We start from the raw sequence: 14,022 nt of genomic DNA, 5'->3' as shown, positions 1-14,022 counted from the left end.
GGTCCAACACAGATATGGAAGGGCAAATTTGATTGAACACCGTGGCACAAATAATTAGGTTTGGATGGGATTCCAAGGAACCTTTGCTGTTCGTACTGCAAATGGACAAGTGCCCGAGGGAAGACTGTAACAGCCTTGAAACAAACATTATTCCAATGAGAGGATCCGATTCACTCCCCAGTCTCCTGCTTTCAGGTCCAAAGATGCAATTCTGCCGGCTGAATTCTGCAAAATTCTGCAGATGGAATTCTGCAGAAGGGGAAGCTGCAAAATCTGGGTGTTCATTGATCCAAGAGGATCTAAATTCTTCCCTTCCCACCTTTATTATTTTCTCCAGAGAGAAAATGTTGTCCAATTCATTCCCCATTCTCCTGCTTTCAGAATTCTGCAGGCAGAATTCTGCAGAAGGGAATTTTGCAAAATCTGGGTGTACGGTGACCCAAGAGGATCAGATGTTTTCCTTTCCTTCCTGCAGGATTTTCTCCAGGGGAACATATCAAGGGCGGATCTAAGAACCAGGAGTCAAACAGATACTATTTTCACTTCTCAGCATTTCCCACTGTTGCCTTTCTTTCCCCATGACCAGACCCTACTGCAAACTCTCCAACACATCCCCCTGAAACGAGTTTGTGCCACATGGGATATAGCCCAGTCGACAAACTGCTAAGCTCCCTGTCTTGGGTGCCTTCAGAAAGAAGTCATAGAATCATAGAATTGTAGAGTTGAAAGGGACCCTGGGAGCCATCTAGTCCAACCCCCTTGCAAGGCAGGAATATGCAGCTGTCCCTTACGGGAATCGAACCTGCAACCTTGGCGTTATCAGCACCACGCTCTAACCAACGGAGTCCTCCAAGACTTCTGTGTCCCCTTAGCATTCCCGCGCCTCTTCTGCAGTGTTGTGCTGGTTGCCTCAATGGTTGCAGCCAAAGAATTAGCCATTTGGGGAAGGATAGGAGGCGTGGAGAAAAAACCCTACCTGGTGCTGCCCACAGGTGGAAGGAAACCATCAAGATGATAAATATATTCCTGAGAAAATGCTGGACTGAGTGGAGCCTCCAGTCCATCTTCCAAGGCCTCTGAGATCGGCTGCTGTCCCCCAAGTCTACCTTTGCAAACCTTCCAAGGGTGGTGGACACATCTAATGCCAGGGACGGCGGATCTATGAGCTTAAGAGGCTGCCACACCCTCAGCAAAGGCATCAATCAATGGCAGAACCCAACCCTTACCTGAAAAAAGGAGCTATTTCATAACATTGTAAGACAACTCAACCGTATCTCAAGACATCGGACCCAACGGGACAGGTCTCATTAAACAGCCAGCCTCAGCAAATATTATTTTTGCGGTTAATGAGGGGAGTGGGGAGGAACGAAAAAACCGACGGAAACACCGTAGGGAGAGAGGAGACCTGGAGTTTCCAGCCGCATTAAGGTATTTGGTCAACGGCAGGTGCCCCTCACCTGTTTGGGGGAGGGGGAGGCTGGTTTTTGTGACCGTGGCGTGAGGGGCGCTACATGTTTTTTCAATTAAAGTCACCCCCTTGGTACTGCATTGCTGTATCCGGCCTTGCTTGTGAAAGTTGCTTCGCAAGTTTCTCAGTTTTGGAGGACTTCTGGGGCAAGGCGAAGTTTTCATCCGGTGCCATTTTGTGCGGATTTCCGTCTCCTTGGATGCCTGGTTCCACTCAGATTTCCAGTTCTGTGACGCTTTCCTGTTGATCGGGGATTTTGTATGTACGCAGGGAAGTGGTGGTTATTGGTTTTCTCCTACTTATAGAGGATAAGAGGCCGGAATCAGGAAAAACTCCCCTCCAGAGTTGCTGGTTTTTTGTTGGCAAACAGAGAAAGTGGGCAGGATTTGAAAGAGACGCATCCTTCGTTTTTATGTTGATGTTGTTGTTGTTGTTGTTGTTGTTGTTGTTTAGTCGTGTCCAACTCTTCGTGACCCCATGGACCCGAGCACGCCAGGCACTCCTGTCTTGCACTGCCTCCCGCAGTTTGGTCAGACTCATGTTCGTAGCTTCGAGAACACTGTCACAATGTTCTCGACAGTGACAGTGTTCGTTTTTATGGCGTACGTCAAAGCCAAAACAAATCATTATTTGCCAGGTGTGACGGATTGTAAGAATGTTCGGAGTTTGGGTTCTTTTGTCCATCCTGAAGGTGTAAACAAACTCAGGGTTTGTCGCCAGTTAAGATCTTCTCAGGGTAGACCCACTGAAATTAAAAAGACCCAAGGCAGCTGTGCCCATTAATTTCAGTGGGTCTACTGTGAGTATGGCTAGTAAAAGGTAAAGGGACCCCTGACCATTAGGTCCAGTCGTGACCGACTCTGGGGTTGCGCGCTCATCTCGCGTTATTGGCCGAGGGAGCCGGCGTACAGATTCCAGGTCATGTGGCCAGCAGGACAAAGCCGCTTCTGGCAAACCAGAGCAGCACATGGAAACACCGTTTACCTTCCCGCTGTAGCGGTTCCAATTTATCTACTTGCATGAGTATGGCTACCATTGGATAAAACCCTCTACTGTACTTCTTCAGTGGGTCTTCCCCACAGATATTTAAGTATAAGAGATCAGCTGTAGTGGCTGCCAATAGTGAATATTCATCATTATAGCAAACAAGTTTTGAGGGAGAGGTTTGTGTGACGCAGCTCCTCTTCAAAATAATATGAGAAGCCATCGTCATAGAATCATAGAGTTGGAAGAGACCATCGTCGGAAATCTGTTGGCTGTTGGAAACAGCGTTTGGGTGGTAATCACTTCAGTGTCCGGAAAAACCCAACAACTTTTGTGTCCAGACTTTCACTTTTTGAAATACGGCAACCCTAATCTGTTTAGGGAACAGTTTACAAAAAGAGGAGGAGGAGGAGGAGGAGGAGAACCAACAAGAGGATCAACCATTTTAGATCTGGTCCTAACCAATAGTGATGACCTGGTTAGTGGGGTAGAAGTGGCAGGATCATTAGGTGGGAGTGACCATGCTCTTCTGGAGTTTATTATCCAGCGGAAAGGAGCAACCAAGCATACTAAGGTCCAAATTCTAGACTTTAAGAAAGCCGACTTCAGAAAACTTAGGGAAACGCTGGGTGAAATCCCATGGACAGAAATACTAAAAGGGAAGGGAGTTCATGATAGTTGGGAGTTTGTTAAAAGGGAGATATTAAAAGCACAACTTCAGGCAATACCAATGAGACGGAAACATGGAAGGTGCCTAAAGAAGCCAGGGTAGCTATCTGAATAACTTTTAACTGAGTTAAGATTTAAAAGGGATATGTACAAAAAATGGGAAAAGGAGGAAACCACCAGAGAGGAATTCAAACAGTAGAGACAAAGTCAGAAAAGCTAAAGCACAGAATGAACTCAGGCTCGCCAGAGAGGTTAAAAGCAACAAAAAGGGCTTTTATGGGTATGTCCGTAACAAAAGGAAGAACAAAGAAACAGTGGGGTCACTTAGAGGAGAAGATGGTGAAATGCAAACAGGGGACAGAGAAAGGGCAGAACTCCTCAATGCCTTCTTTGCCTCAGTCTTCTCCAAAAAAGAAAACAACGCCCGACCTGAAGAATATGGAGCTGATCATTCAGCAGGGGAAACACAGCCCAGAATAAGTAAGGAGGTAGTACAAGAATACTTGGCTAGTTTAGATGTATTCAAGTCTCCAGGGCCAGATGAACTACATCCAAGAGTATTAAAAGAACTGGCAGAGGTGATTTCAGAACCACTGGCAATAATCTTTGAAAAATCCTGGAGAACAGGCGAAGTTCCAGCAGACTGGAGGAGGGCAAATGTTGTCCCTATTTTCAAAAAGGGGAAAAGAGAGGACCCAAACAATTACCGCCCAGTCAGCCTGACATCAATACCAGGAAAGATTCTAAAGCAGATCATTAAGCAAACGGTCTGTGAGCACCTAGAAAGAAACTCTGTGATCACTAAAAGTCAGCATGGGTTTCTGAAAAATAAGTCATGTCAGACTAATCTGATCTCATTTTTTGACAGAATTACAAGCCTGGTAGATGAAGGGAACGCTGTGGATGTAGCCTATCTTGATTTCAGCAAGGCCTTTGACAAGGTGACCCATGATATTCTTGTAAAGAAGCTGGTAAAATGCGGGCTAGACAATGCTACCATTCAGTGGATTTGTAACTGGCTTACTGACCGAACCCAAAGGGTGCTCATCAATGGCTCCTCCTCATCCTGGGGAGTAGTGACTAGTGGGGTGCCACAGGGTTCTGTCTTGGGCCCAGTCTTATTCAACATCTTTATCAATGACTTAGATGATGGGCTTGAGGGCATCCTGAGCAAGTTTGCAGACGACACCAAATTGGGAGGGGTGGCTAATACCCCAGAGGACAGGATCACACTTCAAAATGACCTTAACAGATTAGACAACTGAGCCAAAGCAAACAAGATGAATTTTAACAAGGAGAAATGTAAGGTACTACACTTGGGCAAAAAAAATGGAAGGCACAAATACAGGATGGGTGACACCTGGCTTGAGAGCAGTACATGTGAAAAGGATCTAGGAGTCTTGGTAGACCACAAACTTAACATGAGTCAGCAGTGTGATGCAGCAGCTTAAAAAGCCAATGCAATTCTGGGCTGCATCAATAGGAGTATAGCATCTAGATCAAGGGAAGTAATAGTACCACTGTATTCTGCTCTGGTCAGACCTCACCTGGAGTACTGTGTCCAGTTCTGGGCACCACAGTTCAAGAAGGATACTGACAAGCTGGAACGTGTCCAGAAGAGGGCAACCAAAATGGTCAAAGGCCTGGAAACTATGCCTTATGAGGAACGGCTTCAGGGCCGTCTTAAGCGCCCCTGGCACCGTGGAGCGACGGATCCCTCCAGCGCCCCCCTGCCCCATTTCCCAGCGCGGCAGGCGCAGCGCAGCTGTCACAGGCGCTGCTGCGCGGCGCCGCAGCGGGTGAGCAGGCACAGCGAGGTTGTCGAACCGGCGGACCGGGCGGGCACAGCTCGTGGCGCCCTCCTGGCGGGCCGGCGCCGTGGTGCCCTGCGCCACCGGGGGTCTACCTAGAGCCGGCCCTGAACGGCTTAGGGAGCTGGGTATGTTTAGCCTGGAGAAGAGAAGGTTAAGGGGTGATATGATAGCCATGTTCAAATATATGAAAGGATGTCATATGGAGGAGGGAGAAAGATTGTTTTCTGCTGCTCCAGAGAAGAGGACACGGAGCAATGGATTCAAACTTCAAGAAAGAAGATTCCACCTAAACATTAGGAAGAACTTCCTGACAGTAAGAGCTGTTCGGCAGTGGAATTTGCTGCCAAGGAGTGTGGTGGAGTCTCCTTCTTTGGAGGTCTTTAAGCAGAGGCTTGACAGCCATATGTCAAGAATGCTTTGATGGTGTTTCCTGCTTGGCGGGGGGTTGGACTGGATGGCCCTCGTGGTCTCTTCCAACTCTATGACTCTATGATTCTATGATTCTAGGAATGCATTAATTAGATCACACATGCAGCTGCCTCTGAGGAGGTTCAAAAACTTCAGCTGGTGAAAAATTCAGCAGCCAGTTGCTCACCAGGGCAAGACGGTTTGAGTATATTGCACTGATCCTGGCCTGATTGCAGTGGCTGCCAATCAGTTTCTGGGCCCAATTCAGAGTGCTGGTTTCGACCTATAAAGCCTTGAATGGCTCAGGACTGCAATACCTAAAGGATTCTGTTACAACATTAAACATAGCATTAAAAGTGACTTAGAACCATAAAAATAAGATGGGTGCTAAAAGCACACACCTCAAGTGCCAAAGGTCAGGGTAAAGAGGTCGTCAGCATTCTCCAGAAGCTGTATAAGTGAAGGTTCCAGGCAGACCTCTGTGGGGAGGGAGTTCTGCAGTTTGGGGCCCACTACAGAGAAGGCCTCCTCCTGGGCCAGCTTATCCCCCAACCCAAGTCTCTGAGGATGGAGGAAATACTAGGAGGGCCCCCTTTGCTGATCTCTGCACCTGAGAGAGTCGGTGGGGGGGGGGAGAAGGTATCCTTTCAGGTATTTCATTCACCATTATCAATCTTCTTCACCGAGAACCAACCCCGTTCCTGGATAAGATTCCACAGAGACCCTGGACAGATGCAGCTTGAAAACCAGCTTATTAATAATAATAATAATAATAATAATAATAATAATAATAATAATTTATTTGTACCCCACCCATCTGATTGGGTTGCCCCAGCCACTCTGGGTGGCTTCCAACTCATATAAAAACATAATAAAACATAATAAAAGCTTCCCTATACAGTACAGAGCTGCCTTCAGATGTCTTCTAAAAGTTGTGTAGTTCTTTATCTCCTTGACATCTGATGGAAGGACATTCCACAGGGAGGGTGCCATCACCGAGAAGGTCCTGTGGCTGGTTCCCCGTAATCTCACTTCTCGCAGTGAGGGAACTGCCAGAAGGCCCTCGGAGTTGGACCTCAGTGTCTGGGCTGAACGATGGGGGTGGAGACGCTCCTTCAGGTATAATGGGTGGAGGCCGTTTAGGGCTTAAAAGGTCAGTACCAACACTTTGAATTGTGCTCGGAAATGGACTGGGAGCCAGTGGAGATCCATTAGGACTGGGGTTATATGGTCCTGGCAGCTGCTCCCAGTCACCAGTCTGACAGTCTCGTTCTGGGTTAGTTGCAGTTTCCGAGTCACCTTCAAAGGTAGCCCCACGGAGAGCGCATGGCTGTAGCCCAAGCGGGAGATAACCAGAGCATGGACCACTCTGGCAAGACAGGGAGCAGGCAGGTAGGGTCTCAGATGGAGCTGGTAGACAGCCGCCCTGGACGCAGAATTGACCTGTGCCTCCATGGACAGCGGTGAGTCCAAAATGACCCCCAGTGACCCCGTTCAGGACCAGGGATTCCCCCACACCTGCTTGGATCTGTTTGCAGGATGGGCAAATAATAATAATAATAATAATAATAATAATAATAAGTATTATTAGTATTATTAGTATTATTAGTATTTATTTATACTGTACCCTGCCCATCTGGCTGGGTTTCCCCAGCCACTCTGGGCAGCTTCCAACAGAAAATTAAAACACACATTAATCTATTAAACATTAAAAGCCTCCCTGAACAGGGCTGCCTTCAGGTGTCTTCTAAAAGTCTGGTTTTCCTCTTTGACATCTGTTGGGAGGGCGTTCCACAGGGCAGGCGCCACCACCGAGAAGGCCCTCTGCCTAGTTCCCTGCAACTTGGCTTCTCGCAACGAGGGAACCGCCAGAAGGCCCTCGGTGCTGGACCTCAGTGTCCGGGCAGAATGATGGAGGTGGAGACACTCCTTCAGGTATCCTGGAAAAGAAGCGTTTCAGAAATGCTTGCCACCAGCCCAGAGAGAGCTGGCAGGGGCCAGGCGGGGTTTCCCATCAGCTTCATTGCCTGTCCCAAGCCCCCTTATGCTCTGCTGGTTGCATCTTATAACGCCATTGTGTATTATCTTAATTCACGGCCGCCTGATCCAGGAATCTTTCCAGTTAGAGCTGCGCTCAAGACGTCACGGCTTCGATGAAAAATAAAAATAAAACACCCCAGCAAGATTTTTTGGGGGGGAAACCACACAAAATACATAACAAAAACAAGAACAAAAAGAAACCAATAACTCACTTGGCATCCACCCTCCCACCCCCTATCTGACTTGTTTTCCCTCTTTCTTCTTAGTGTCTTAACAAATGAAACCGATTTGCAAAAATGATACATGTAAAAATATGAGAGACACTGCACACACCTTTGTAATTCAAGAAATCTTTCATAAAAAATACTTTAAAAACAAAACAAAACAAAAACAAACTCATCGGGAAGGCCCCAGACAGGAGCTGAGCACAACAGAAGCAAATGTCCCCAATTGGCATTCCAAGGAATTTAGTGCCTCCAAAAATGAAGGGGGGACATAGTCCTTGTGCTTTCCTCCTGTGGTTTCCCTGATCCAAGAACCATAACAGACTCCATGTGGCCAATATGTTGTTGTTGTTTAGTCGTTTAGTCGTGCCCGACTCTTCGTGACCCCATGGACCATAGCACGCCAGGCACTCCTGTCTTCCACTGCCTCCCGCAGTTTGGTCAAACTCATGTTCGTAGCTTCGAGAACACTGTCCAACCATCTTGTCCTCTGTCGTCCCCTTCTCCTAGTGCCCTCAATCTTTCCCAACATCAAGGTCTTTTCCAGGGAGTCTTCTCTTCTCATGAGGTGGTCAAAGTATTGGAGCCTCAGCTTCACGATCTGTCCTTCCAGGGAGCACTCAGGGCTGATTTCCTTTAGAATGGATAGGTTTGATCTTCTAGCAGTCCATGGGACTCTCAAGAGTCTCCTCCAGCACCATAATTCAAAAGCATCAATTCTTTGGTGATCAGCCTTCTTTATGGTCCAGCTCTCACTTCCATACATCACTACTGGGAAAACCATAGCTTTAACTATACGGACCTTTGTCGGCAAGGTGATGTCTCTGCTTTTTAAGTGGCCAATATAAAAAGGTAAAGGGACCCCTGACCATTAGGTCCAGTCGTGACCGACTCTGGGCCAATATAATGAGGACTAAATATCTAAAGGATCTTTCCTTTCCATTTCTTCCCTTCCCTTCCTTTTCCTTCCTTCCTTCCTTCTTCTCTCTCTCTCTCCACCAGAAGTACTACCAGAAGCCCTACCCGGCCCCCAGCAGGCAAATAACTAAATGAATCTACCGTAGTTACAGGTAGGTAGCCGTATTGGTCTGCCGTAGTCGAAACAAAATAAAAAGATTCCTTCCAGTAGCACCTTAGAGTTGGTCTCTAAGGTGCTACAGTACTAGAAGGATTTTTTTAAATTTTGTTTCAACTAAATGAATCCTCCATGTATAGGAGCAGCCTATCTCTGAATACAGTACTCAACATTGCAGGCCAACAAGGGAAGGGTTTAAAACTGGGAAACTGGCCTTTGGAGATTCACATGGGGGCTGAGCTTGTGCCCGCTGACTTTCTAAACCCCTGATCCCAAGCTGTTGTTAAGGAGCATGGGATTTATTTATGGCTTAGTTTGTAACATAACGTGGAGAGTCAATGCTGGCTTTCCAAATTGATGGGAAGTAACTAAATTCTTCTGGGGTCGTTAACAGGAACTGGAAATTCAGGAATAGCGACAAAGCCGACAGTGGCTGGAAATATAGGGCTTGTGAAATTTAGAGTTCTCTCATAACACTGGAACTCGCAGACATTCATCGAAGTTGAATGCAGGATGATTCAGGACAAAGAAAAAGTAGCGCATCAGTGGACCATGGAACTCACTGCCACAGGAATCAGTGTTGGCCACCAACGTGGATGGCTTTGAAAGCCAAATTCTGAGAGGAGAGGGCTGTTGGTGTTCTGCCTCCTCCACCAACAGAGGCAGATATGCCTCTGAAACCCAGTGGCTGCGAATTGCAAGTGTCGTCATTCAGGTCCTGCTTGGGGGCTTTTCAAAGGGGTTTCTGATTGGTCCCTGCAAGGACAGGTTGCTGGGCTAGGCGGTGGGCCCACTTGGACCTGATCCAGCAGCCGGTCTCTTCTGATGTCTATACTTTTCTTCACACCACCTCCAGCAAGGAAGCTAGGTCCCTCCCGGATCGCTGTGTCGACGCAACGACAAAAATAGCCACCCATTGTCTGCTAAGCCACCCCATCCATCACACCTTGGGGAGCCGGGGGGGGGGGGAATTGGCAATGAAATTGGCAAGGAGGAGAGCTGGGCTCTGTTGGCGGTGCAGTCCACCAGCGGGGGAACGGATGGAACCTGCTCCTTAAATCTCACCTCTGGTGCAAAAAAGGAAACAGCCGGATTCTTCTGAATGCTAATGCACAAGGTATCTTGGCTCCAGCTGGAACCAGGCAGGCGGGGGGGGGGGCATGTGTGCTTAACCCTTTCCCTGCCACCCATCACACAACCACACAACCCCTCCATAGGGGACCCCAAAGCTGCAAATGGGGTCAGCTGCGGGAGGAGAACAAGGGAAGGAGGTCACAGCTGGAAAACGGCAAGTGAAAAATATAATAATTGCAGATCCTTCAGGTGTCCTTATTTTCCAGAGACATTCCTGGATTTACAGAAGCTGTCCCAGTTTCTGATTTGATCACACAATGTCCTGCTTTTCCTTAGGATGCCCTGATTTTTATCAGAGAAATGTTGGAGGGTATGGAGTTATGTGACACCCCCCCCCAAGCCAAGGAGACAAGTAACTATATAACCTTTAGAAGACACCTGACTATATACTGTACAGGTGAAACTCGGAAAATTAGAATATCATCGAAAAGTGCATTTATTTCAGTAATGCAACTTATTTTTTCTTTCTTTTTCTTTTAATTTTTACAAATGCATTCTTTTAATTTTTACAAATGCAGAATGTGAAAATGATGGCCATGTTAAGAGTGCGGAAGGGAAAGTGGGAAGTCAGATTCCTAGAAAAATGTATAACAAATCTGAAATTTTATATTACTTGGTTGAGGTTATGAAAATTTAATAAAAATCTCAAGTGAAAATAAATAATAATAAGAGAGGTTCAGGGGTTTTTCTGTTGTATATCATGAATCTCCACCTCCAGGGGTACACAAATTTAATTTCTGTTTCCCACCCCACAATCTTAAGTTCTGCTCTTCCCATTTCGCCAAAGTGTTCTTCATACCCATTGACATTCTGAATAGCCCTCGCGGACGTCTACTTCTCCTAATAGACACTTTTTATACAAATAATATGTGCAAATCGTGTGCATGAAAAAAATGTGTGTGCAATAAAAGTGTACGATAAAATGCAAGTGAAAATAACAGACCTAAAAAGAAATGGCTTCTATTGCGGAGAAATGGCTTTGCTGAGGTGTATTAGTCAAAACGGCATTTAAATGTGTTATCTTGCAACAAACACACAGAGAGATGGGGTGGCACAGTGGTTAGAGTGCCGGATGAGGACCTGGGAGACTTGGATTCGAATCCCCACCAAGCCAGGAAACTGGATGGGGGGGTGACTTTGGGGGCAAGTCCCTGCCTCTCTCAGCCTACTGTCCCTCGCAGGGTTGTTGTAGGGGCTAAATGCAGAACTTTGTTTGCCACCTTGAGCTCCTCGGTGCCTTTAACGGCCCAATTCTGTCAAGTCACACATAAATCGCTGGTGTTCAGGGTGGGGGGGGGTCAGGCTTCCAAGGTGAAACTACGGAGCCGGCCGGGTGGGGTAGGGGAACTGGGGTGTGGGAAATGACCAGAATGCGTAACCTAAATATTTCCTGGAGTGCCAACAACACTGCCTTTGTTCTGACAGAAAAACACCCATAACTACCGGTATGCCCTGAGAAGGCCTGTCAGAACGCTTGACGAATGCCAGCCCCAGCATTACTCTGACGCCAGAGGAATTCTTTCCCCGTTAACCTGACCGACTGTGAGGTCAGAAGCAATAAAAGGTGCCCAAGAAGGTTTATTTTTTGCAGGAGGAGAACATCAGCTGGGAACAGCTCCGTTGGTAGAGCATGAGGCAATTAACTTTATTAAAATTTTATTAAAATTTTATAACAAACAACAAAAACATTCAAAATACAAAAGACAAACTACACAATACAAAAAACTGCAAAAATACAAAATACAAAAAATTTGTACAATTTGTACAAAAAATTTGTAAAAAAAAATGACTCCCTCATTCCTCCTCTCACTGCATTACATTATAAATCATCTTTAGTAATTTCTAAATCCTATATAACATCTAATTCTTACTTAAAATTAACTTTGATCTATACCTTTTATAACTTTAATTTTTGCCTTCCCAACTACTTCACTTCTTTTTACACAGTTGTAACTAATTCTAACAATACTAGGACGACAGAGGACAAGATGGTTGGACAGTGTTCTCGAAGCGACGAACATGAGTTTGACCAAACTGCGGGAGGCAGTGCAAGACAGGAGTGCCTGGCGTGCTCTGGTCCATGGGGTCACGAAGAGTCGGACACGACTAAACGACTAAACAACAACTAACAATACTTATTTCTCAACATTATATTATCTACAACCTCTTTGTATCTCCTTCACTTTCATTAATTCTAACCTATTACATGCTTATTCTTTAAAGAAACTTTAAATTTCTTCCAATCGTCTTCCCCCGCTTCTTCGCTCCGATCTCGAAGTCTCCCGATTAACTCCGCCAGTTCCATGTATTCTATCAACTACTTCTGCCATTCGTCGACCGTTGGTATTCCTTCCTTCTTCCAATTCTTAGCAATTAAAATTCTTGCTGCTGTTGTGGCATACAAAAAAAGGGGGGGGGGGTAACATCCTTCCTAGGTATTTCATCTCCAATTATCCCAAGTAAGAAGGCTTCTGGTTTCTTAACAAAGGTGTTTTTCAACACTTTTTTCAATTCATTATAAATCTTTTCCCAGAAGCCTCGCTTGAGGCAATTAACATCAGGCTTGTGGGTTCGAGCCCCACGCCGGATGGAAGATTCCTCCTGCATTGCAGGGGGTTGGACCAGGTGACCCTCAGGGTCAGAGTAAAACGTTTCCCGTGCTGGAAGGAGTTCAACAGCACTGTTTCAAACACTGACCATCCGCAGGCCTCTTCTCCCTGACCGATTGCATCCTCCGTCTCCAGGGATTCCTTGCAACATTTCCACCCCTGGCTCTGCTCCAAGGTGGCCCTTGCCAAGGGGTTGCATGGCAAGGTCCCAACTCCCCTCACAAGGTTGAAATAAGACACTTGGCAACAGTATTTTACGTCAATGGGCTAAAAAAAGATTTCAGATTGTGAGCAGTATTGGCTTAGGCCAGGGGCGAGCAACCTATTTCAGCCATGGGCTGGCCAGACTATATTTTGGAAATAATAATAATGAATGAATTCCTATGCCCCACAAATAACCCAGAGATGCATTTTAAATAAAAGGACACCTTCTACTCATGTAAAAACACACTGATTCCCGGACTGCCTGTGGGCCGGATTGAGAAGGCAATTGGGCCGCATCCGGCCCACAGGCCTTAGGTTGCATACCCCTGGCTTAGGCATTGGACCTAACCAACTATATCTAACTCCCGCCCGTCTGCGTGGAGTCCGGGAAGGGTTCACCACCAGTAGGGGGAGTCCTGCCGCTCTGGTTACGCCGCTCTGGTTACGGACTTTTCAGGGTGAGAACGGCACCACGGAAGGGATCGTGTCCGCAACCAGAGATACCACTGTACACCACAAGTCTTGGGATCTTTTGGTAATAACTGTGCAAATCAGTTGCATGTCTGCGCAACTCAGAGTTGAGGCAAGTGCTGAAGGCTCTTCAGGGCTGGCAACCACTTCTCAGTCCCAGTGGGTTCCAACAGCTACACCAACACTTAACTGTACAGAATACGCACAGAATGTAGAAGCAAATCCAAAGGGGGGGTGGAGGAGGAATTAGTAACTGGAATCTGTAAGTCCTTGGTGAGATCTTGAAGTGCTTGCCAGTCAACGCATAAGAGTTCACTGGTTCCAGGCCCTTCTTCCCAGGGCTCACCTGACATTGTCCAAACAAGAAAGTCTCTAACCACACCTGTTAACAAACATGGATGCATATGCTATAATGCAGGCATGTACAACAGGTAGATCGTGATCTACCGGTAGATCACTGGACGTCTGTGGTAGATCACTAGTAGATCATTGGCTCCTCTCAAACAAGCTGAACAAATGTGGCTCCCCTAAAAAAAAGCTCAACGTTTTATCTCCTCCCTGAAAAAACTCAACAAGTTTGACCCGAACCCCCCCCCCAAAAATGGACCTTCCTCCTTCCTAAAAAAAGTTCAACAACTTTGACCTGAACCCCCCAAAACGGGGTAGATCACTGCCAGTTTTTAACTCTGTGAGTAGATCGCAGTCTCTTGGGAGTTGGCCACCCCTGCTATATAATGTTATTGTTTTAGTTGAATAAATTGCTTAAATGGTTATTAAGGAAATGATTATTTATCTATTTTTCTCTTTCCAGGAAAGAACAGCAGAAAAGTTGTCCAAATAGAAACAATTACTGTAACTTATTAAACCTCACAATAATTTCATAATTATCTGTCTATGTATTTCTAATAGTATAACCAAATCA

The 14,022-nt window shown here is 46.3% G+C and overlaps 2 protein-coding genes across 3 annotated transcripts in view; one reads left to right on the top strand and one right to left on the bottom strand.

Moving 5' to 3' along the window:
* Positions 1–1,199, bottom strand: part of LOC118078488 (uncharacterized) — a 162,445-nt gene extending 161,246 nt beyond the window's left edge. The window contains exon 1 of the mRNA XM_088671363.1: positions 977–1,199. Coding sequence (XP_088527489.1) covers positions 977–1,199 — 223 coding nt within the window. The remainder of the gene's footprint in view (positions 1–976) is intronic.
* The window catches only part of LOC148685511 (uncharacterized), a 34,799-nt gene continuing 21,778 nt past the window's right edge, over positions 1,002–14,022 (top strand). The window contains exons 1-2 of one of the 2 annotated variants that reach the window (XM_088672926.1): positions 1,288–1,428; positions 8,610–8,677. The gene's annotated coding sequence lies outside the window, so the exon portion shown is untranslated. Of the gene's footprint in view, positions 1,429–8,609; positions 8,678–14,022 lie in introns of both variants that reach the window. The other variant, XM_088672925.1, reaches the window with a different exon arrangement.

This window comes from Zootoca vivipara, chromosome 6 (genome assembly GCF_965207765.1).
Source record: "Zootoca vivipara chromosome 6, rZooViv2.hap1.1, whole genome shotgun sequence".
NCBI lineage: Eukaryota > Metazoa > Chordata > Lepidosauria > Squamata > Lacertidae > Zootoca > Zootoca vivipara.
The sequence above is the reverse complement of the archived record's forward strand: the minus strand, read 5'-3'. Positions and strand labels throughout refer to the sequence as shown.